Source organism: Sesamum indicum, linkage group LG6, assembly GCF_026168435.1.
Source record: "Sesamum indicum cultivar Baizhima isolate 11 linkage group LG6, ASM2616843v1, whole genome shotgun sequence".
Taxonomy (NCBI): Eukaryota; Viridiplantae; Streptophyta; class Magnoliopsida; order Lamiales; family Pedaliaceae; genus Sesamum; species Sesamum indicum.
The window spans coordinates 26,638,465-26,663,736 of NC_142662.1; the positions used below are offsets into that span (position 1 = coordinate 26,638,465).

General features: G+C 36.4%; 3 protein-coding genes across 5 annotated transcripts; 2 read left to right on the forward strand and 1 right to left on the reverse strand.

Annotated features, from left to right (window-relative positions):
* Positions 1-60: 60 nt before the first annotated feature.
* On the forward strand, positions 61-17,529 carry LOC105163220 (piezo-type mechanosensitive ion channel component). 2 transcript variants are annotated; one of them, XM_020694359.2, is made up of 21 exons: positions 61-768; positions 1,263-1,343; positions 1,564-1,723; positions 2,455-2,633; positions 3,260-3,416; positions 3,551-3,737; positions 5,831-5,946; positions 7,590-7,674; positions 7,816-8,031; positions 8,117-8,294; positions 8,888-9,016; positions 9,170-9,343; positions 9,473-9,706; positions 9,989-11,527; positions 12,124-14,597; positions 14,797-15,192; positions 15,447-15,605; positions 15,876-16,382; positions 16,596-16,737; positions 16,826-16,970; positions 17,138-17,529. In XM_020694359.2, the coding sequence occupies exons 1-21, from the start codon at positions 720-722 to the stop codon at positions 17,271-17,273; spliced, it is 7,443 nt and encodes a 2,480-aa protein (XP_020550018.1). In that variant the 5' UTR covers positions 61-719; the 3' UTR covers positions 17,274-17,529. The 2 variants fall into 2 exon arrangements, with proteins under 2 accessions (XP_020550018.1, XP_020550019.1); XM_020694360.2 differs by lacking the exons at positions 61-768; positions 1,263-1,343; positions 1,564-1,723; ... (5 more) ...; positions 7,816-8,031; positions 8,117-8,294 and adding an exon at positions 8,334-8,650.
* Positions 17,530-17,978: 449 nt separating this feature from the next.
* Positions 17,979-21,584, reverse strand: EMB2804 (tubulin folding cofactor B). 2 transcript variants are annotated; one of them, XM_011081483.3, is made up of 8 exons: positions 21,317-21,584; positions 20,936-21,087; positions 20,563-20,681; positions 20,134-20,192; positions 19,766-19,825; positions 19,158-19,291; positions 18,526-18,595; positions 17,979-18,300 (listed from the first exon to the last, which is right to left on the reverse strand). In XM_011081483.3, the coding sequence occupies exons 1-8, from the start codon at positions 21,416-21,418 to the stop codon at positions 18,253-18,255; spliced, it is 744 nt and encodes a 247-aa protein (XP_011079785.1). In that variant the 5' UTR covers positions 21,419-21,584; the 3' UTR covers positions 17,979-18,252. The 2 variants fall into 2 exon arrangements, with proteins under 2 accessions (XP_011079785.1, XP_011079787.1); XM_011081485.3 differs by having other exon boundaries at positions 19,766-19,807; positions 21,317-21,582.
* A 528-nt stretch (positions 21,585-22,112) lies between these two features.
* On the forward strand, positions 22,113-24,985 carry LOC105163358 (PRKR-interacting protein). The gene is made up of 2 exons (XM_011081670.3): positions 22,113-22,544; positions 24,370-24,985. Exons 1-2 carry the CDS (start codon positions 22,281-22,283, stop codon positions 24,634-24,636), a joined length of 531 nt encoding a protein of 176 aa, XP_011079972.2. The 5' UTR covers positions 22,113-22,280; the 3' UTR covers positions 24,637-24,985.
* The last annotated feature ends 287 nt before the right edge of the window (positions 24,986-25,272 follow it).

The window sequence follows — 25,272 nt, forward strand, 5'->3', positions numbered from 1 at the left end:
ATGCTGTTTTCTATTATGGAAAATCCAGCAACGTCTCTCTTGCCTCAACGGGAAGAACACAACGATGTCCTGGCAAACACTTCATTTTACAGCGATTTTGACACATGCTTATTTATAATTTATATATAATAATCCCCCTCCAATTGATGAATTCAATTTTCACAGGCTGGAGATCACACTCTATACTACAAGAATTTTCACCCTGTATTTTCGTATAAATCTTGATCAACTGGCGCTCATATTATCAAGGACTCAAGTCCCATTTTCTCGAACGGGTAGAAGTAGTGCATTGATGTTGAGTTCTTACAGGAAAATTATTGGTGCAGATTCTTGATGTTTCTGCAGATGGCTGTTTCTTGATCAGACGGGTTTCTTGTGTTTCTTCCTTAGTTCTTGATGAGAATGAAAAAACCCGTGCCATGAAGTGCATTGCCGTCAAACGGTTGGCACATGTTCTTGATGTTTGTGCTGACGCCTGTTTCTTAATCAAAGGGGTTTTTTGCCCTTGTTCTTGACGAGAATGAAAAAACCCGTATCCTAAAGTGCATTGGTATGAGTTCTTGAGGGCAAATCATTGACACATGTTCTTGATGTTCCTGCCGAAGCATATTTCTTGATCAAACGGGTTACTTTTATTTCCTCAGTTCTTGATGAGAATAAAAGAAGCCGTGTCCTAAATTTGGAGAAGACATGATATTGAATTGTAGAAAGTGGCAACAATGAGAAGTATCTTGAGTGGGCTCCTGTTGCCATTGCTGCTTTTGACAGGTATGGGTGAGCTTTTTCTTTGATACTTGATTGCTGCTGATTGCTTACGCCCCAATTCAGTACAAGATTGCTTAAACTGATCATGCCCTTGAAATTTGAAGAGAACCGGATAGGATAGGCCATGCCCGAGAACACATCAACGAAATAAGTTGTATTGACGCTGTTCTTATCTTTGTCTTGATAGAATAGATATGCTATGAAAACATTGCAATATAGAAACAGGGATTTGAAGAAGGAAGAACATATTATTTGTCCATCTTTGTAGACTGAAGCATCTTTTTTTGCGTTTCCTCATATCAGAAGCTAAAGACCTGTTGACACTTAAAACAAATTGTTCAATCTTTTAGACTATCACTCCTTAACATGTATCCACTAAACAGGTATAGTTGTTCTGTATGACATGTTATGTTTAAATGCTTTTCAGTGGTTATGTATAAGGATTTTCTTGTTTTTGATTATACTCTTCTTCATTACAATCTGCGTTACTTTTGCAGCTGGGTTAGTGAACTGGAGTTTGATTTCTCTCATCAACTTGCTGACTTCTCTTCTTTTCCGGTTTACTGCCCCAAAAAAAGGTAACACTTTGGTTTGGAATTGAATGAGGCTACTTTACCTGATCATCTTTTCAACTTTATGAAATTTATCAACTTCATTTTATTTGTATATGCTCATATGTAGTTTAGTGGTATAACTTGCCGATTTTCAATAAGCATAATGGCAGTGTTCTTTTCTCTAGTGTCTAACCAAATATTGGGGTTTTCATCCTACCCACTTTGTTTTCTGCAATTCCTGCAGAATTTCGATTCAGAAGAAGAAATCTATCTTTGTGGTTTGTTTTCATATACTCTTCATTTGTGATACTTCTGCAAGTGCTTTTTCTTTCTATATGCGCTTCTCTGGATCCGCAGTGGAGCATTGCAGATGCCTGGTGGATAAAACTACTTGGACTTATCAAGTAAGATTTTCTAATTTCCATCTCATGGCTGGTTCTCCATTCTTCAATGATCTAAGCTCCACAGACAGATCCAAGATACTGTCCATTTCTTTTTTTCTTCTTTTCCTTTTGTGTGGTCTAGGCAAAGTTTTGGTAAAGATCCATAAATGGCACCTATCATGAACTACAAGTACTTAAAAGCATGTCAATTTCTGAATGAAGCATGCATAAGTTGCAATACAGAACCTCAAAAAGAAAGAATCATATGTAGCATATAAAAGGACAAAAACCATATTAACTCGAAGAAATAGAGAAACAAACACAACTTGAGAGTCAGGCACCATGCAATATCAGAAAACAAAAAAAAAGAAAGAAAGTAAAAACTTCACAATTTGATACCATTTTGGAATAGCAGTAACTTTGATGGTTAACCAACAATTCAACTGTGACTAAGGCATGAGAGATAATCCAGCATTTTTTTTTTTTTTTTGTAGAATTGACAGTGTTACATATTAAAACATCCATATTTTAGTACCAAGGGTAATTGAATTCTAGACATAATGAGTTAAAAAGTGTTTAGAAAAGTAGTATAAGATCCAATGATATCCCAAAAAAGGGTAATTTCCTCTAAAGTTTTGAGCTCGGCATTTACTTAATAATAAAATATTCTAATAACAGTCGTATTGAACATGTAATTAATAATAAGATACGAGACTTCCTTAATAACTATTCAATATGGTATGCTTTTGCAGGGGCCCCTCCTGGACGTCTCCCAGAGTTATCTACTTCCTGGTTATAGAATTATTAGTTGTACTTATTGCTCTCACTGAGATCAAGAAGGACAAATTTGGCTTTGTAGAATTTCAAGGTTCTTTCTGGCGTTCTGAAGATTCTTTCTGGGTGTACTTGTCTTCAATTGCTAAACATATAGGTTTGTCCAAGTTGACTGTGTAACCTCTCTGTTTCTAACGATGTTAAGCGTACTTCTTTCCTGCATGTTATTACACTTGAGACAGTAGGTGTGCATTAAATTTGAAATTGTAGATGGCATTGTCCAAAACCCACAAGTGGAGGCAGAACACTGAAAACTACTTTTGAGGAATATCTCTTCGTACTTTTTGTGCTAAAGGTGTTTTTATAATACTCATCTTGTTGTCTCATGGAGTCTGTAAAATGAAAAGGTTGTAATATGATAATCTTATGCTTCTGGTGTTGTTTGGGAGGTACTAATATAGAAACAGTCTTGCTGGGAAATTATTAGAGACTGAACTTCATCAAGGTTAGATCTTTTATTGGGGTACTTCACTGCATGCCCAAAATACGGGGCATGCAATATCATTTATGAGTAACTTGTTCCAAATTTTGAATTGAACAAAAATACGTGCAGAAACTTGGTCTGGTAATTTTTTCCATATTCGTTAGTTAAAGGTTTAGAACTTTGCTTTTTATTTTTATTCTTATTCTTTTGGGTATGGAATAAGTAATATTGAATATCAGGTTTTCGGTTATCTATTGACTATCATTTCTTTCTCTTTTTCAATTTTCTCCAAATCAAAGGCTATCGTCTTAGGTTCGCTTCCTGCTTGTTGCTGCCTGCAGTTCAGTTGGTTTCAGGGATCAGCAATCCTTCTTGGCTATCTTTACCATTTTTTGTTTGCAGCTGTGTTGGTCTTGTTGATTGGTCTTTAACAAGCAACTTCTTAGGTCTTTTCAGGTATTTTGCCCTTCAGTTGTTACAAGTTTTGTCTTTCGTTTGAAAGAGATAATCTTGCAAATGAAAGCTCAATTACTTAAGTTTGACTTTCAGTTTTGCATCAGACCTAATCTTCTTATATACATGATTTGAAGGTGGTGGAAGCCGCTCTGGGCTTACGCTGGCTTTAGCATTTGCTTACTTTATGTGTATCAGCTTCCTGTTGGGTTTCCGCATAGCTTTCAAGCAATTTCTAACTCAATCGGTCTATACAAAGTATCCATTGATTCTGATTGGCAACAAATTTGTTCAGGCACTTCCCTGATGGTGTTCTACTATATGGTATGCTTTTGTTGTCTTAGTTTCCTACTCAACCTCTAGTTTCCCATGTTCACTATGATAATTTAAGGTATGTACTTAACCATTACTTTTCATATTCCATGATCATTATCAGGCCCTTTTACATGTTGTGTTGCACCTGCTATACACAAAACCTTTAGACAATGTAAAAATCTAGTTCTCGATATGGACCAAGTATGAGCCATGTCTACCTTGAAAAATGTCTCTTAATGGTGTTCTGTTATACATTTTTGTCATCTTATACAACTTGACCTCTACTTTTCCATGCCGTCTGTGATCCTCATAATTGAACTTGAAATTATGTACTTAAATATAGTCCCTTTTATTTTCTGTGATAGTCATTAGGCTCTGATTTGTCTTATGTAATTCATTGCTTGTCATATACAGGACAATAATGTTATAAAGCACAGTGAAAAAACATTTAAATCTTGATTCTAATGGCTATGGACCAAAACTTGGTATCTGACTTGAAGAATTATAAGTGTGAAAGCAAATGAGGTCTCAAAGTTAAACAATGTAATAAGACCCCCATGTGGAGATACAAGAAATCTAGGTCAAGTATTGCCCATCTATTTCTTCCATAGCGGGATCCTTTTACCGAAATTTGACATGAATTGCAACATACTGGTAAATGTTCACTTCCACTGGCATGTTGAAAAAACAACTCATTCAATTTGGTTAAAACAGGCCAACTTAGTGATGCTTATAGGTAGATGTCCGTTTATCACTTTAAGGAAACTGTTTTTTGGTTATTTTGTAAATACTGATAAGCAAAACAACATAATCACTACATTGTGGTTCTAGAAGCCACATAAATCATGTGTGGAGGAAAATCACTGTGATTCTTGGAATTTTTGCTTCTTCATTAGCTTTTATCAGAAGAGAATGAGGTTTTGATTTGAAGAAATCAACTCAAACTACTTAGCCCTGGAAAGGATAAGGTCAATCACATCCAGGAAATATTGAAAAAATGTCATAAGAGTTTTGATGCTGTTCTATCAGAGGCATGAAGTATAAATGGGATTTAGGTTTAGGAAAAAGGTAGGAAGAGGCAGGAGGATTTCTTGCTATAGGTTCTAAAAAGGACTTGGACATTATTGATGATGTGAAGCAGCGTGAATGAATTTCATAAATCTTTTCCCTTTTGGCGGATTGATTTCTTTTTGCAGTTCTATGCTTATGATAAATGGTGATTAGAAGACTATGTAAGGGTAAAGGTAGAGTATAACTCCAAGCCATAGTTTTAAATAATGACCGGAAAAAGTGCTCATAGAAATTGTTTATGATTTGATGTTGCACTCGCTGTAAGCATATCCTCAACCCATTACCAGTTCTCCCTAGATGACATAATATACATCCATTCCTTTAGATATACATCCACACTCCCATTCAGAATGGTTTTTTAGACACTCCACTCTGCTAGGAACAAAGCCTACTGCTAGTCCACTATCAGTTCCATTATCATTATGTCGTAGATTTATAAGTTGATGCACTTTGGTAATTGTGAATATCGCAAGCTTGGTCTATATTTTCTTTGAATGTGCCTTTTTACTTATTAAGAGGAACTTGAAAGAGAATCCAATCCAAATATCACTCCTTTATGCAAGGTAGCACACTGCTCTGCATTTAGATCAACCTTACTCTCTGATTTGCCAATCAAATCAGCTCTCAGCTGTATGTGTATCATATGCCTGGTGAGACTGATTTGTGTAGCGTGGGGTAGGTAGTATGTCGAAAAAATTGTAGAAGTTACACATCTCGCTGTTAGGATTATTGAAGGGCTCCTTTGCTCCCTCCATTCCTGCCCTTGTTCCTCAGCCTCCTCTGTTCCCTTTACATACTTCTGAACTTTAGTTCAAGATCTCCTCCTAATTGCTTTTGTTTGTAATATTTGTCTGCATTATGGTGATTTTTCTTTTCTCTTGAAACGGGCAGATTCTCACAAGGTAGTTCCTTAGTTATTGAAATATAAAGTTAACTACTACAGGATGAAGTCCATCTCCAGTAAACACTTAAGTGGTGAGCTAAAGATGGACTTTGAACAAGTAATAACTGATTCCGAAATATTTATGCAGCTGTCATGTGTGAAACATGATTTAGAAGACATGGAATTCATCATGTCACTGAGAGAAGGCAACTTGACTGAGCAACTTCTTCCTTCAAGAAGTTCCTTTTTTGTTCACCAGCTGAGGTAAGTGCTACTCAACGGACTTGTTTTAGCTGTTGTGTAGCACCTAGCTATGTGGGAGTTTGTGTACAACTATTTGGCTAACTCTAGGAATGCAAGTATCATTATACGAATGTAAATAATGTTTGCTTTTCTATTAGCAACTATTATAGACAGTTTCTACATGCTTAAGTTCTTATTGATTGTAACTGAAGGCTTGTTCATATTTTTCTTGATTAATGAAGAATTGGAACATGTTATTTACATGTAAATACAATCATAACTGATATATATGTCAAGAGCAATGGATTCGCTTTAAGTCATTCTTAGTTTACCAGCCCCCTTTGGCTTATCCAGTTGAGCACCAAAATGTGGATTATCTTCTAATTATTTAATTAGACTTATTATTCTAGTTAAACAAAGACAAATATAGTTTCTCTAAGTTTCTTTGATTTAAGGGTAAGTTACAACCATCTCCCCTGAGGTTTGGCATAAATACAAATATCTCCTCGTTGTTTGGAAAAGTACTAATAATTCCCCTGATTTTAATGGCCGTCTAACAACGAGCCCAATCTGTTAGGCTTTTACTAATTTTGTGGTGAATTGACCAAAATGCCCTTCTGGATTATGAATTATAATTATATATATATATTATAATTTCTAAAATATTTTTTGAACTAATATTCCCTATAGATTATTTATTTTACCGACCCCCAAATTCTTCTATATTATTTTAAGTGTTTTTTTTTAATTTTTTTATAAAAAAAATTAGCAAGGGTAAAATAGTAATGTTCCTTTTACAGTCTAGGGACTACATAATTATTTTCTATTTGAGGGGGATTTTGTAATTTTTCAAACAACGAGGAAGTATTCGTAATTATGACAAACTTCAGGGGAGGTAGTTGTAATTTACCCTTAGTTTAAATTGAATTTACTGTCAAGTACTCTTGAACTTAAGTGAAAGTTGCATAATGTATAAATAGAATGAAAATAAATCCCAATATGATATTAAGTATACTTTATCTTTAGTATACTTGCTCCAAATTGAAAGATTTGAAGCAACATAGTTTACTGTACTGTAGAACCTCTGTGATAAAATCAACCTATAAACAATTCATATCCTTGATTTTTCATGTATATTGGAAGAAACTAATTCCAAAATTTCAATGGCCATTTAAAGAAAATTTAATCTTAGCCACAAAGGATGGGACTTAACTTTAATTTAAAGTGACATTGAAAAATTATAAGGGAGAAAAATCTAATTGATGAGATTGAGAACCAAGAAGATGATAAAGGCAGTTGAATAGATGGGTTTTAATGAACGTGAGCATAAGCAGTTAAGTGCTTGAAAAGTAAATTTTGACTCAGGCCTTTAATGCATCTCTTGTTAGGTCATTGAAGAGGAAATCATTTGTGTGTCAGAAAATTGGTCTGTCACCACAAACCAGAACTTATTAGTGAAAATCCTCTTTCTTCTTAAATAGCATAGATGATGATGATACTCTCTTGGTGTGTTTCTATCACAGTGCTCTAAGTTTCACTCTGGTAAATTTTAGCATGAATTAGACATTTTGGCTGAAGATTGTTTTGTCCCCTCACATTTTTCATTTTTATGTTAAAGTTTATGGCATATCACTAGTTTTTTAACTTGTTCCTGTTGATTGCAGGTCTGGTGTAAGGCATACCAACATTTTATTAAGGGGACCAGTTTTCAGGATCTTTAGTATCAACTGGTTTACATATGGCTTCCCGGTACATGATTACAAACTCGATACTATCAACCTTGATAGAAACAAAGATGTTAATAGTTAATGTTTCATGCTAACGTAATTTTACGCATGTTCTTCACTTTTCCTTTCTTATATTATAAAGCTTTAGATGTAAATATGGCAGATATCCCTGTTCGCTCTTTCATACTGGAGCTTCCACTTTGCAAGTATTTGTGCATTTGGATTACTTGCATATGTCGGCTATATTCTGTATGCTTTTCCATCTTTGTTCCGTTTGCATCGGTTGAACGGCTTGCTTCTTGTCTTCATTCTCTTGTGGGCTGTGAGCACCTATGTTTTCAATGTGGCTTTTGCATACACGAAGTTGAAAGCTGGAAAGGTACTTCTTATCTTATACACCTTCTAGTTGGGTTTTGTAAAGTATCAGTTCGAGCAAAATTGATAAAGTTCTCCTTTCTACTTAGGATATGGAGATCTGGGAGATGGTTGGATTATGGCACTATCCTATACCTGGTTTCTTCCTTCTAGCACAGTTCTGTCTTGGGATTCTTGTAGCTCTTGGGAACCTTGTAAACAACTCAGTATTTCTATGCCTATCAAATGAGGAAAGGCGGTTATCTACTGAGAATGAGACTGAGGAAGGTGGAAGTCTTTTTCCAGCATTGACAATTAGAAACTAAATTGTTACTGGAAAATAATGTACACCCATTTGCTTTATTTCACTTTTGGCCTACATGTATTTCACTTGTGATCACTACTGTAATTGCCACTGCTTGAATAGATGCTGCTTAAGTGAGTCTTGCACGAGCCAGTTGTGGTTGTTTGACTGCTAACCTGTGTGGGTTGGGTTGCCCTTGTAATAATTTCTCTTGGCTTGCAATTCTCTGCTTTTGAGAAAGCATATTTCTGGCTCAATACTTATATTGGAATGGCCCATGTTTAATCACCTTTCCTTGCGCTACTTGGTTCATGCCGTCTTAACTAGCTGGGGTTCTCAGGTTTAGAGTCACCACAAACTTCTTTAAGTTTCCTGTGATTTGTCATTTTAATTAGGTTTTAGATGGCACCCATTATTTTACTCTTATTTTACTCTGATCCCGTTATTGTAGACAAAGATGGACGTATTATTAGTGTTCCGCTCATTGTTATGGTTGTCCTGCAATTTCTTTTCTGCTGAAGTCACCTTCGTTTGACATTAATCCTGATTATTTTACTTATTTCATATACAATTGCAGTAAAAGAAGATGCCAAAGTCTTAATAGTGGCTACAATTGCTTGGGGTCTGCGCAAGTGTTCTCGGGCTATTATGCTTTTGCTGATTTTCCTAATTGCTACGAAACCTGGTTTCATCCACGCTGCTTATAGTATGTGAAACTCAGAAACATGGATTAGTTTACATTTCCTTTTTATTTTTATTTTTTTCTAATGACCTAGTGTAATTGAAGAATTGGAGATTTATTGCAGTTTAATGCTGTTCAATATTCTGATTGTTAAATAAATTCTTTGTTTCCTTTCAGTGATATTCTTCTTTGCATATCTTTTGAGCCATAAGGTGAATAAAAGGATGCGCCAATCTCTTATTCTTCTTTGCGAGGCTCATTTCGCAATTTTGTATATTCTTCAGCTGAATCTGGTCTCCAGAAAACTGGAACAAAAAGGTTCTACTAGTTTGGACGTGCTATCACAGTTAGGTAAGGTTTATTAACCTTAATTTTTTAAGTGTTTGGGTAATTGCATTAATCAATTTCTTTTCAGCAATTTTCCATTGTATTCACCAGATCTGACTTTTGTCCTTTTTACTTGGCTGCAAATGCATGTAGGTCTCCTTGAAAGTGATAGTTCGTTGGACTTCCTGGAAATAGCTATACTTGCATGCTTTTGTGCCATTTATAACCATGGATTTGAAATGTTGTTCTCATTTTCTGCGATTGTTCAGCACACAGCCTGTCCTCCAATTGGATTTAGCATCCTGAGAGCTGGTCTAAGCAAATCAGTTCTTTTGTCAGTTTATGCCACCTCCAACATCAGAGACAATTCTGCAAGTTGCTCTCATGGTACTGTAACTCTATGCAAGTGCAGAATAACTTTATTCAAGGTTAAATTGTCAACATTCCCATTTAGTTCACATGTTACAACTATATTTACCTTCACAGTTTCTTTAGAGAAAATATGCTAATGCTTTAAGAGTTCTGTAACCTTAAGAACAATCATACTAAATGGGTTCCTATAGTTTTTTGGGGAGACTATACGCTCGACCTAGCTCTTAGTTGCGATGGTTTTTAAAGGAATGAACTATAATTATTGTATTTCACACGTGCTCATCTTTTTTCTTTCAGAAAGAAGGGTAGCATTGTATCTGAATGCAATTGGGAAGAAGGTCTTGTCTACATATAGATCATTTGGAACCTATATTGCGTTTCTCACCATTCTTATTGCAGTCTACCTTGTCAGACCCAATTACATATCATTTGGTTACATTTTCCTTCTCCTTGTCTGGATCATTGGAAGACAGCTTGTTGAGAAGACAAAACGGCGTCTATGGTTTCCACTCAAAGTATATGCAATTGCCGTTTTTGTCTTCATTTACATCCTAAGCATTTTCCCCACTTTCGAGACATGGATGTCCTCAAAGTTCGATCTTCTTGTTAGCTTTGGCTATAATATGGAAGCTTCTTTGTCTGAAAATCTTTCGGAGTCTTTAGCAATCATGATTGTCATGCAACTTTATAGCTATGAGAGAAGACAAAGTGAACACTTGAAATCGCAAGATCCCGATCCATTGCAGTTGGGAATATCAGGGTTCACCAAACGATTTTTGATCTGGCACAGCCAAAAGATTTTTTTTGTTGCGCTGTTTTACGCATCATTATCTCCAATAAGTGCATTTGGTTTATTTTATCTTCTAGGTCTGGTCTTCTGTTCAGCATTGCCTAAAGCGTCCAGAACCCCGTCAACATCATTCTTAATTTACACAGGATTGCTGGTGACAGCTGAATACCTATTTCAGATGTGGGGTAAACAGGCTAAAATGTTTCCTGGTCAAAAGCACCATGAATGGTCTCTTTTCCTGGGTCTACAGGCTTATAGACCGAGTTTTGAGGGACTAGAAGCAGGCTTGAGGCCAAAAGTGCTGGTGATTGTTGCATGTACTCTTCAGTACAATGTTTTCCGCTGGTTGAAAATGATCCCTAGTTCTCTGTTGAATGTAGATGGATCAGAGGAGCCTTGTCCTTTATTTGTTTCAGCAGAAGATCTCTCTCACCTTGTTTCAATTTCTGATCAGGATAACCCGTCATTATCTGGATCTAGGGAACTGTCTTCACAAATGATGGAACAAAGTTATTCATGGTCATCTTTCAGGCCTCATATTTATCAACAATCTGAGGGTTCGTCGTCCCACAAAGGTGCTTGTGATGGCAGCAACAGAAAATATGATTATATCTGGGGAACAATGACTGAAAGTTACAAGTGGAAGAAGAAACGGATTGTTGCCTTGAGACAGGAGAGATTTGAAATGCAGAAGACAACGCTAAGAGTTTATTTGAAGTTTTGGACGGAAAACATGTTCAACCTCTTTGGCCTTGAGATCAATATGATAGCACTACTGCTTGCCAGTTTTGCTTTGTTAAATGCGATTTCTATGGTCTATATTGCATGTCTTGCCACTTGCATTCTCCTGCCACGCCCTATCATACGTAAACTCTGGCCGATATTTGCCTTTCTGTTTGCTACTGTTCTTCTGGCTGAATACTTTGCAATGTGGAAGAGCATGATGCCTTTGAATCGACAACTTGCCACTGAGAGCAATGCACGCTGCAATGATTGCTGGAAAAACTCAAATATATATTTCTACTACTGTGAAAAATGTTGGCTGGGTATGTGGGTGTGTGTGCGTACGTGTGAGTGCTTTTTTCTTTTTTACTTTGTTAATTGCTACTCGAGAAACTATTTTCCTGTATCTTTATAATTTTTTGGTTTCTCCTCTTCTCTTTCTTTGTGCATGTATAAATACTTGGTTTTTGGAACAAAAATAGCAATCACATTAAATAAGAATGTCGCCAAGATTGTTCCTTTAACAAGCTTTCATGTTGGGAATTTGATGAAAGGCTTATTGGATAAAGTTAGTTATGGAAGTTACCTAATTTTTAAGAGCTATGCTTATATGTATAATGGCTCATCTATAAGTCCTACACCGAACTTGTTTTCTGAGAAAGCTCTTGCATGGAGTGTTGGAATCCAATAAAAACAAAGCCAGTACATTATGCTGTGCAAAAACTGTCAAAGGTACACATGATCTCATGTAAGCTTCTAAAAGCGCAATTTGTTTATGTATTTTACGCTAAAATTTCCTTCCCCGACTGTGAGGGTTAGATTATTCAGGAGCAATTCTAATCAGAGGTTGCTGTCATGATGTTTTTTGCTGAATTCTATTTGTTTTATGCTCACTTAAGTGCATTGCTTTCTTTGGCAGGTCTTATAGTTGATGATCCTCGCATGCTAATCAGTTATTATGTGGTCTTCATGCTTACATGTCTCAAACTCCGTGCGGATCATGCATCTGGTTTTTCATGGTCATTTACGTATGAGCAGATGGTTTCTCAGCGTAAAAATGCTTTTGTTTGGCGAGATCTCTCATTTGAAACCAAAAGCATGTGGACATTTCTTGATTATTTGAGGGTTTACTGCTATTGTCATCTATTGGATCTAGTACTTGCTTTGATTTTGATAACGGGTACCTTGGAGTATGACATTTTGCATTTTGGATACCTGGGTTTTGCTCTTATTTTCTTCCGAATGAGGCTTACCATACTGAAGAAGAAGAATAAGATCTTCAAGTATTTGCGCATTTACAATTTTGCTGTAATTGTTCTCTCTCTGGCCTACCAATCCCCATTTTTTGGTGATTTTAGCTCTGGGAAGTGTGAAACAGTTGATTACATTTATGAGGTGATAGGATTTTATAAGTATGATTATGGGTTTAGGATTACCTCGAGATCTGTTCTGGTAGAAATGATCATTTTTGTTTTGGTATCATGTCAGTCATATATGTTTTCTTCCTCGGAGTTCAATTATGTATTTCGATATCTTGAAGCGGAACAAATTGGTGCAATTGTACAGGAGCAAGAGAAAAAGGCTGCTTGGAAGACTGAACAGTTGCAGCACATACGCAAATCTGAGGAGAATAAATGTCAGCGTAACTTGCAAGTGGAAAAAATGAAATCTGAGATGCTCAACCTTCAAATTCAGCTACATGGTATGAATTCCACTACAGCCTATGGCAATGAATCACCCACTAATGGAGGTGTGAGGAGGAGGAAGAAAGCTTCACTTACTATGCAAGACTTTGGTAACTTTGAGAAACGGGATGGCAGTATCGATTCTGATCAATGTTTCTCATTAAATATGAACGAATATCCCAGTAGCGTAAGAGGGGAAGGTCCCTTTGTTGTAGACTTTACAAAGCACTTAATGGAAGCTTCTTTTGGTGAGATAACTGAACTTGAGGAGTATGCTGGTGACAATGCTGTTAATGATTTGGACAAATCAAAGAAAGGTAAAAGCCAATCAATAGAAAACTCTTTAGCTTCTGCTGTTCAGCTACTAGGTGATGGTGTTTCCCAAGTACAGTCAATTGGAAATCAGGCAGTTAGCGATCTTGTTAGCTTTCTGAATATTGCATCTGAAGACTCTGATTCCAATGAGCCCTCATCTTCAGAAGTTTTAAATGACAGAGGAAGCACAGATATTAAACAAAAAAATTTCAATCGTTCTTCCTCGGTGCAGTCTGAGAAGAGTAGAACTTCTGATTCTGCCAGTCTGCAGATTGGACGGATAGTCTGTTATATATGGTCCCAGATGAGATCGAATAACGATGTAGTGTGTTACTGTTGTTTTATCATTGTTTTTCTCTGGAATTTCAGTTTGCTTTCCATGGTTTACTTGGCGGCTTTATTCCTATATGCTCTATGTGTGAATACTGGGCCAAATTACGTCTTCTGGATTGTCATGCTTATCTATACAGAATTTAATGTTTTGATTCAGTATTTGTACCAAATAATGATCCAACATTGTGGTTTCAGCATCCAGTCTGGCCTTCTGCGAGAGTTGGGGTTTCCTACAGAAAGGATAACCTCATCATTTGTTATCAGTTTGCTACCTCTATTTTTGGTGTATTTATTTACTCTGATACAGTGCTCTATAACTGCAAAAGACGGAGAATGGTATTCGGTTGGGTTCAATAATTGTAAAGGGGGATTTATGAACTGCAAGGAGCTTCAATCTGGTTCCAGCTGGAGTGAGAAAGCAAAGAAGGTTTTCAATTTAATGGAACAAATGGTTGAAATGGTAGTGTGTAGCTGTTCTAAGCACTGGAAATCTCTAACACAAGAAGCAGAATCTCCTCCGTACTTTGTTCAATTGTCCATGGATGTCAAACTATGGCCTAAGGATGGGATTCAACCAGAGAGGATAGAATCTGGAATAAATCAGCTTCTGCAGCTTGTGCATGATGAAAACTGTAAGAATGAAAAGCCTAATAATTGCCCTTGTGCCAGTAAGGTTCAAATTCAAAGCATTGAGAAGAATTCTGAAAATGCAAATGTGGCCTTGGTTGTTTTTGAGGTGGTGTATGCCTCGCCATCGGCCGAATGTGAACCAGCAGAACAATATAACTCTCTTACTCCAGCAGCTGATGTAGCGAAGGAGATCCTTAAAGCAAGATCCATGGGACTTGCTGAAAAAGTTGGATTTCCATACCCTATAGTCTCAGTGATTGGAGGTGGTAAAAGAGAAATTGATCTTTATGCCTATGTCTTTGGGGCTGATTTGGCCGTTTTCTTTCTTGTGGCCATATTCTATCAATCTGTTATAAAAAATAAAAGTGAATTTCTTGAATATTATCAGCTTGAGGATCAATTCCCAAAAGAGTTTGTATTTATTCTAATGGTAAGCAATGTGTCTCTCTGTCCTTCATTTGGATTATCTTGTCAATTGGAATTATATATCATTTCTACATGAGTCTCTGAATCATGATCTTAAAAGAGTCAACTTGATTTCTGATTTTCTCTAACGTACCTGTATTCCCTTGATTAAGCAGCACTTCTTTATTTGGTTCCTTAATCTGCTTGGTTCTCTTCTCATGCAGATAATCTTCTTTTTGATGATTGTCGATCGTATCATATACTTGTGTTCATTTGTGACTGGAAAGGTTATCTTCTACCTTTTCAACCTCATACTGTCCACATATGCTGTCACTGATTATGCTTGGAACATGGATGGTTCCCAGCAGAATGCTGCTGGATTTGCCCTTCGAGCTATATATCTTACTAAAGCAGTTTCTCTGGCACTACAAGCAATGCAAATTCGACATGGTATACCTAACAAAAGCACATTGTATCGCCAGTTCCTCACCAGCGATGTTTCTCGTGTTAACTATCTAGGATACAGGCTGTATCGTGCTTTGCCTTTTCTATACGAATTGAGATGCGTCCTTGATTGGTCGTGTACAACTACATCTTTGACAATGTATGACTGGCTGAAGGTAAGTTCTTCAAGTTTACATTGGTGACTGCTCTTACATATAATGCATGTCTGGTGAGGGAGGGGGAGGGCTGAGAAGTGAAATATTATTAGTTCCCTGTGAAATCAATGGGTTAAAATTCATATGGAACAGGGAATATTTGCTAAAATATGTCTGGGGTGCATGTATTCAGCCTACTATTTGGTTTAGTTAAATTTCCGAGCTACAGAAAATAAAGTTGAAAATAGAAACTGATGTTTTTATATCACTTTCAGTTGGAGGACATAAATGCAAGCTTGTACCTCGTTAAGTGCGACAATGTTCTGAATAGAGCTACTCATAAACAAGGAGAGAAGCAGACAAAGATGACTAAGTTTTGTAATGGCATCTGTCTGTTCTTTATATTAATCTGTGTTATTTGGGCTCCGATGATGGTAAGAAAAAAGACTTGGTGTTTGTCTTGTTTGTTTTGGTGTTTACCAGATATTTAAATATTCTGATGTTATTGATTGGTTGGATGATTTAATATGATGTAGTTCATTTCATCGTTTGTACCTCTTCTTTTAGAACATAGGTGAATTTAAAAAGGTGATTAGGCCAATTATTTGATATTAAATACAAGCATGTTCTCAGCAATCAGACAATAAACAACACTCATAGGATTTGTATATTCTTATGAACAAAAACTGACCATTCTCTTACAGATGTACAGCAGCGGTAATCCAACAAACATAGCAAATCCGATCAATGATGCCAGTTTTCAGCTTGACATCAAGACAGCCGGTGGAAGGCTGACCTTGTACTACACAACTCTCTGCGAAAGGCTTGCATGGGATCAAGTCGATTCAAGTGTTGATCTTGATCCCCAGCATTATTTGGATTCCTATAATGTGAACGACATTCAGCTGATTTGTTGCCAAACTGACGCAAGTACCCTTTGGCTTGTCCCGAACATGGTTCAGAAGCAGTTTACTATGTCACTTAACAGTAGTGACATGGAAATAAAATTTTCTTGGGTTCTTACAAGGGACCGGCCAAAAGGCAAGGAGACTGTCAAATTTGAAAGAAGTGTTGATCCATTAGATCTTCCAAATTCATCAGAAGTTGAGGGGGTTCTGAATGGTTCCTTCAGCAGCTTTAGGACTTTCAACATTTATCCAAGATTTTTCCGGGTCACTGGTTCTGGAGAAGTTAGACCATTTGCAATGGAGGTATGCTTTTGAATCTTCTTTACATAATAATCCAGCAATACATGCTAACAAGTTCAAATGTACCTTACTTTAGGGGCTGTTGTTAATCTCACACATTGTCTCTAGATTATCTAGATTATATAACAATGGCTCAAATCAGGGATCGACAGGATGATTGTTGCCCTTAACTGGGATATCAAAAGTAAGAGTGATTAAGTTATCAATTATGAACAGGTAAATGATGTCAGTGCGGATCTTGTCTTACATCACGAGAGTTCCGAGTGGTGGTCGTTCCATGATATCAATTCTTTGGATGCATTTGGTTGTAGAGGTTTGTCGGGGCCCATGGCTGTCATTGTATCAGAGGAAACCCCACGTAAGTATCGTCTCTTCCATCATGTATGAATATTGACCTAAACAATAGTTTAGGATGTGGCAGTGTTAATAATCCACTATTATTTTAGAGGGATTTCTAGGTGAGACTCTCAGCAAATTCAGCATCTGGGGTCTCTACATCACATTTGTACTAGCAGTTGGCCGGTTTATCAGACTGCAATGCTCTGACTTGCGGATGCGGATACCGTACGAGAATCTTCCCTTATGCGACAGGTAATACTGTTATCACAATGTTTCCTTGGATTAGTGGATATGAAACAGTATTTTATACTTCCTTTCTGAGTTCACAATTCACTTGAAAACTGTTCTTGCTGATTATACTGGTTTCTTACTGCACATGATCTATTCTGTTAAATACTATTGTTGACTCCCCTGTCCAGGCTGATAGCCATCTGTGAGGATATATACGCAGCGAGAGCAGAAGGTGAACTTGGAGTGGAAGAGGTTCTTTACTGGACACTGGTGAAGATTTACCGGTCACCACATATGTTGCTCGAGTATACCAACCCCGACTAATTCTTGCCGATCAACAGCAGTAGCCCTTTTTGTACCTTGACATGACAAAATGCTGACCATAGGATCAATCGACTAACTTCCTGTTAGAAGGTGAGCTTCCCATGTCTTTGGAGTCATGGGCATTGGGCATGTAATATATGGATGCAGAGGCTACTATACATGATACAGCCTTCCTTATTCTAGTGAAACCTGACAAGTCTGTTATTTGTATAGCCTCATTCTTTTCCATATATCTTATCTTCTGACAGTAAATATATATGTACCAAAAGGTGAATGCAAGAATAGCTTCTTTCTTTTTCTTTTTTGTTTTCATTGCATTTTTGCAGGGCTTCTTTCAGCATCTACTTTTCACCTCAGACAAGTCCACTTTTTGTGTCGCGACTATTCGAGTAATCGACGGCACTTGCAAGGAACGTGCAATTTTTAACCTTTCTTTACAAGTGTAATGCTTGGCTTCAATCAACATTTTGTAGGAGTGAAGTGTGTAATAAACCTTGTTCTCAGACATTGAGCTTAGTTTAGGATCGCTATCATCAAATTTTATAGGATGAAAATGGAACCATTTACATATATTCCCTTTGAGATTTTGACGTTTCCTGACCCGATATCTGCTATCTTCATCAGAAACTTTATTATAATCTGCCAAGAAAAATGACATCCATGCACTTAACAAGTTCTGGTAAAACATAACATGTACAATCAAAATAATCATCAACCAAATATGAGTGGCACATTTCATCTGTTGCTCATCGTTCAAAGTGAGTGAGTTCTTAATAGATTGACTATCAGATAGGCTGCAACCATATTGGTATAGTCATAAGTAGTACTCTAGAATTTTCCCACAGAAAGGAGTTAATCAGGCTTAGCTCCAGGAAGCTCTAAATATGTTACATTCCATGTTAGTATATTTCCCAAAAATACGAATATGAATGTTCTACAATTTTACTCTCATAGATGCTGGATGTGACCTAAGCGCAACTCATATTTCGTCTTCCTCAAAAGGATCTCGTTCTGGAAAGTCGCCAACCTGAAAAAATTCGAAAAAAGAACAATTAACACTGCACCCATTCTCTCAGACATGGAGAGTAATCTCAATTAGATTAGACGAAAATTTTCAAGTGGGCCTCTAATAATTTTTATTATAATGATGGATGCCTTCTCTTTCATGATACCAGAATCTAGAAGTTAATAATATGAATAGTTTTTTCTTTTTTTTGGAAAGTATACTAAGAGGTTGTTCCTGAGCACAAACCTTTACTTTATCTGGTCTGACCATTCCACCACAAAGAGGGGGACAATCAAAATATCGCTTCCCTTTTACCCTGCAAAAATCAATACGGATGATGCAAATGTGTAATGGTCTGGGCAAACTATCTAAAATGTGTCCAATAGTCAATCAATCTTTGTTAACAATACTAATCAGATTTTAGTAAACCAACAATCCCTTTCCTTCCCTGTCATATACTGTAAGTCTGATAAGATACGAATCACACAATGAGTGTGACTCTATATTGACGATGTTATTAACCTTCTGTAAAGACATCATAGATTTCCTTTTCTGTAACTCCTAAATATGAAGGATGGCTCAAACAATTTTATCACAATGACAAAAATTTCCAGTACCACAATGTCCATATACTGTTTCATTCAGAAAGAAAATTGAATTTTGAAACCTAATTACCATAAGAAAGACAAGGACAGGAGAGCATGCCATCATGCTCAGATTGATACCTAGACATGTTTTTCATTCTATGTTTACTTTACTTCAGATAAATACTCTACAACTTCATGTTTTATGGCAAAGTTATTAGCAGCATGAGACTTGGTGGTTGTTAATTACTCCGAACAGTGTAGGGAATGTGTATGAAGCTTAGAATCACATACATGCCATCGTGCTTTCCCAGAGGTTCATCATACTGAATGCCAACCCAAAAACCAGGTGCAAGAGTTTCTGCCCGACCTACAAATTTGACAACCCCTCTTTTCTCCCCTGGTTCAACTTGACATCTATCTCCCACCTAATTTTAATCGACAACAAAAAGAGTAAGAGCAAAAACAAATAGAGTTGCACCAAAATCATCAATATTTTTGCACACCATGAAAAAACAATAAAAAATCAAAAGAAATATAACCAAAAACTGGGGATAAACGTAAAAAGATGCATTTCAACAACATATATGCTTGTAGTCTATCTAAGCTTTTCAAAATCTAAGACATCAAGATGCATTTCCATTACTCCAGGCTCGCAGCTCAAACAAGCCATTCAGCTCAATAAAATCGGCAACAGGCAAACCGTCAAAAAATTGGCAGTAGAATATTATATCTAAATGTGACGATCTATGCTTAGTCTATATTCTTAAAGTTTGAAACATACAACCTTATGAAAGACTCTATAACTGAAATGTGCAGTTGCAGGGTGAAGGACCACATGCAAATTTTCGAAAGTTACAACCTTAATAAAAAAAAGAATGAAAGAGCTTAAGTAAACCAACCTTTATGTTTGCACAAAGATCCTCCATGTAGTTGTCTGGAATCTGTTTGTAAGAAAGAAACTAAGACAACAAACATGATATAGATCCCAAGCAAAGGAATAAATTAAATTATAGCAACCGCTTTAGCAATCATTTGCAACACCAAAAGCAGCAATTACTGGATTAGTTCCAAATAGAAAATGAAAAGTCGGTGAGCTTTTAAGACAGAAAAGGTTCCACAGTAAATTGAAAATTCCATCTTAAAGTCCTTTTTCTTTGTTAATGAAGACAAAGGAATATTCTTGACCAATTAAAAGAATATGACCCTCCCAGAATCTTGGAAAGAATCAGAATTTTATAATAAGGAAACCAAAGAACATAATGCATACTTTAGACTCTGGATTTGGATGTTGATGTCCAATTTTTTCCTTAAACTTTCTGAAAGTACCTGAAACACACAATAATCCAATTATTTGGGCCTTACTTCATCAATAAGAGGTACAGTAAGTAATTTGCTGATGTAGATGTATATTGTAAATTTACGATATGGGCATAATGCGGCATTAGTGTGAAAGTAAAATTTGAACGGGCAGACATAGATACAGAGAACAGAACAAGCCAAGTAACTTGACAAATTTCATTGCATATGATTTAACGATGAGATCAAATTCTAACTAACAATATCCTCTCCATATCTGTAACTAACTGAAGAAGAATTTGGTCTTTGAAAGATGAGAAACAAGATCAAGATCTTGAGAGTTCTATCTGATGCTAACTTGTAACATATACAAATTCAGCCAGCAAAGACGAAGACATACCATCAAGTTTGTCATATGCTTCATCTGAGATTTTATATTTCTCCACAAGGGATGTATCTTCCAGCCAACCACCAGATGTTACTGATGATGGATCAAGATCAATGATATGCAGCCGAAAACTAACAAAAGCAAAAATGGATAGCCCCAATATTAAAATAACAAAAGCTGTAGCAATAAACAGAAGTGTAAATACACTAACCTCAATACAAGTGGGGTGGAAAAATTAAAGTAAAATCAAGCAATCATCCACTAACTTCCCCGTTTGTTTCAATTCCACACACACAGATGAACAAATTTTTATATCCACTTCTTCTTTTTGTTAACACAAAAAGGGTGTGAAGAAGATTGCTGAAATGTAAAGTCAAGAACTAACCCATCTTGCGGAGAATAGAAACCAAGGGGCCTCGTGTTATCAGATAGATCTGAAACTTTAGCACCACTATCATCGTAAAGCTCAAGGCACATAGAGTCAACAGAAGTGCCACACTTTCTCCAGAGTTTCTCTTTCACAGCTTCTACTGTCATCTGACAACCAATACAAACATAATGCATCAAACACATATGAAGCAAGCTGAATAATCAATCAGTACGGTCACATGCTACTCAATGAAAGCAAATACCAAGTTCTTGGCTCCGCAGGGTATTTAATTGTATTTCATGAATAATCAATATCAAAGCTAGAACCAGTACTATGTAAAGATGAAAATGAAAATCAGCGTTGGCCAAAATAAAATGATTGGTGGAATGGACTGACTTGTAGAGAGAACCGAACATCAGCAGAAAAGCTCTTGATGTTGGAGTGAGTGACACGTAAAAGAACGGATTCATTCCCTTGAATCTGTAACTTATTGGCCATAGTTTATTGTTGTTGTTCGAATTGTAAGTTGCCGATTTGATTCTCCAGATCCCTAGGGTTTGAATTTGGGAAAGTTTATAGCACCATCGCCGGAATCTTAAGGAAAGATAACAAATTATAAACTACAGTACTTTGAGCTCCAGCCCTAGACAATTAATTCAGTTTGGATTTAAATGAAAATGTGAATTTGGGGAAAATAATTTCAAACAATCTGTCCGATTAATATAATAAATCATTACAAAATAAATTAAATAAGCTTGTTTAAAGTGATGTGAATTCCCATTTTAAAATTTAAATGCACGTTTAATAAGTATTTCATCGTTATAATTTCAAATTTATATGGTTTAATTAATATTAATTTTATAATGATGATTGATTTATTTAAACTTTTTTGTAATAATTAAATATATTTCTAGAATTCATACGGAAGCTTCTACTTTAGTGTGTCAAATGAAAAGGATGATAACAATTTACCTAAATTTAAAGAATTCAACTGTTATAGAAAAATTTAAATAATTAATTAAAATTAATAATCATCATTATAAAATTAATATTAATTATAACAAATGAAATACTTATTAAAGGTGCATTTAAATTTTATAACGGGAATTCGCATCACTTTAAGCAAGCTTTTTTATTTATTTTGTAATTATTTATTATATTAATAGGACAGATAGTTTGAAATTATTTCCCCAAATTCATATTTTCATTTAAATCCAAACTGAATTAATTGTCTAGGGCTGGAGCTCAAAATACTGTAGTTTATAATTTGTTATCTTTCCTTAAGATTCCGGCTATGGTTGCTATTAACTTTCCCAAATTCAAACCCTAGGGATCTCGGTGCTCTACGATAAAATCGTTGATGTCATCCTCGTCGGGAAGGGCGACGTCGGTCGCCGCTGGAGACTTGCAGGTGGTTTCAGTGGCGGACAGGTCTCCTGCCGCTCTTCCTCCCCCGCCTTCTTCTTCTTCATCTACCGCCCTAGTAGAGTACAAGCCGCCTGCTGCCAACCCCGAGGACGAGGACCTCGAGATTAAGCTCCGACGAATTATTGAATGTGTTCCAGTTCGCGTTAGCAACACCTCTGGCAGTTCTGCCGGGTCGGGTTCCGGTGACTTTCATCAGGTATGGAGTACTATGTGACATATAAATTGAAGTTTTATGGTGACTATTATTTTTTGTTGGACATTTTATGGTCGACTTTGCTTTACCGCCAGTGGACAGGCTGATAAGAAGGCAATGTTTGTGAATACATCTTTGGCACCTTCTTGTTTTGTTCGGGACAAAATTTTCAAGCAATTGTGGACGAGGAACTGTGAAATGCACTAGATTGTTGTTCATTGTTTTGGGTTTATATGTGTTTAAAAAAATGTGATGGAAGTTATTATTTCTTGTGATTGGTGGAGGAGGTGGAGCGTTACTCTTGCATAAGAATAATAAATTGTGGTGGTTTCTCTTGTTACTTTCAGAGACTTAAACACAGATTTGAAAGATCAGTCATGAGATCCAAATGCATCACACTATTGCATCTCTAGTCTTGGGGCTATATTTGTATGTTCCTTGAAGAGAATCAATTCATATGTGGACAGAAGCATATTTGTTCCCTATTTCTTGGAACTATAAGGCTTATATGTCGGTAATGTTCTCATTGTATTTTAGTTACTCAGGAGACAGATGTGTCAACTGATGTCTGATCAGTCTTGAAATTGGTTTGACTTAAACTATTGATTATCACAGCTGTTGGGAACCTGATCTCTGTTTTGGTGTTCATTTGCTAAAGTTCTCCTGGGACTAGCGGCCTTGATGCTCCTCTGTTTTGTTCCTCTAGGCTATTGTCATGACCCAAGCATTCGGCAAGGGATATATTTGGAGTTTGATGAAAACAAAATAGGAGTGATAGTAAGAAACAGAAGAAGCGTGATACCCATCAAAGTTGTTACATTGGTTTAGTATTTTCTCATTCGCGTTTTCCTTTCATTGTGGAGATTAGTGATGGACCTGATGGTAGCTTTATATATAGTGGAATAGTGTGTAAATCCTAACCAAGCAGTTAATCAGAATTCTACTGTCTCATCAACTGATTTCTCTATCTTCTCGTGTCCGTCCTCTTCTAATAATTCTTTCTCTCAATCTCTGCATTATATTTCTCTCGATTTTTCTGTTATCGTTCCTCTCTACATTTTACTACAAGTATCATGGCATCCGTTGATATACAGTCTGTCTATGAAGCGCCGGGACATAACAGTTATTTATTGAAATACTAATGATTTACGCTTTCATTAATCAACTCGGAACTGCAAAACACTTATGCCTGAGTAAGTATTGATGTAAGGCTATGGAGAATGCGTATGGAACTTAATTCCTTACTGAATGTAAAATTTACAGATTGATTTATGAGCACCGGAATCGATCTATGAATCTAAAGGATTTGAATTAATTCAGCAGTGCCATATACTACACAAGAGCACTTGGTCCATGCTTTATCAAATAAAAATGAGTTCTGTTAAAATTATATTTTGAACTTTATGTGGAGATTGAAGTTCAGTTTTTCTTTGTCCTTTAAGCTGTTCATGTTTTAATCTCATGGAAGACTGGGCCACGCCCCTGGTAGGAGTTACATACATGGGTCTGTCATTTTTCGTTCATCTGTTTATTGTAGGCTGAGCTGAGCTCCTACTCTGAGAGGAGCAAGGACAAGAATACAACTATTTCTTTCAATTTTCTATTTATTACCCCGTCAGTGTTTGCATAACCAAGTTAAGTACTACGTCTACTCAGTCATTTTTCATGTTTTCAGTGTATGCCATGTACGGCCGTTTTGAAAAAGTTTACATCTCTCAAGAACAGTTTATGTAGACCCCCTCTTTTGTTAACTTAATAATGTGGCTGATGTGTTAGCTGTCTGTGGAGTTGAACTTTAGAATTTCTCATGGGGGTGTTATGGTGACAGTATCGTCAAATGAGACGGAAAGAACAAGATAGGCTTGCAAGGATGGATGCTGACTACCAGAAAAGGAAAGAAATAGCTGAATTCAACCAGAGAAGGGAAGAGAGATTAAAAGCTGCGGAGGAGCGGACAGCAAAAAAGCGCTCAAAACGTCAGAAGAAAAAGCAGAGGAAGAAAGAAAAAAAGAGCAAACCATCTACAGGTGGTGATGAGCATCAGAAGGAACAATCGTCAGATGAGGATGGAGACTCAGATAATGGGGAAACTTAGAGGCGATTGAGTATCATCTTGTGCTCATATCCGGAATCTCTGTGTAGTTGCTTGGAATTAAAAGTGGGCTATTGGCACTTTTCTCTTTGCACGAACAATGATCAAGGAAATTAACTAGTGTTTGGTTTAGAATCATTATCATCCCTGTCAATTGGCAAATACATTATCTTGTAGCTTTGCATAATCTTGTATTCAGAAACTCCAACACTGTAGTCTTTTATGTTTGTAGTGCTCCAGCTCTAACGGTATGTTTTGAATTGAATTGAACATGACACAGTAAATGTAATACACTGGCAAGCTGGTTTCAGATGCCTACTGAATTCTTGTTAAGAATTCCTTTTTCAGGTAATAGAGTGGTCGCATCAACAAGGCATTGGACGTTTGGTTTTTAGATTAAATATAGGGGATTTGTCATTATGCTAAATTTAAAAAAAGTCTGTTGAAATTTACACATGACATGCATGCAAATATCTGAACCACCCCCAGAAGTTAGTTGAGCTCACCAAACGCAACTGCAGAGTTGTTATAACAAATTAACAATTGCTTCTTAACAAGCAATGTTTCAATCTGTCTTTTCACACTTTCTTGTTTACATCTAGTTGAAGTTTTGCTTAAGCTAAATATTAGTATTAGATT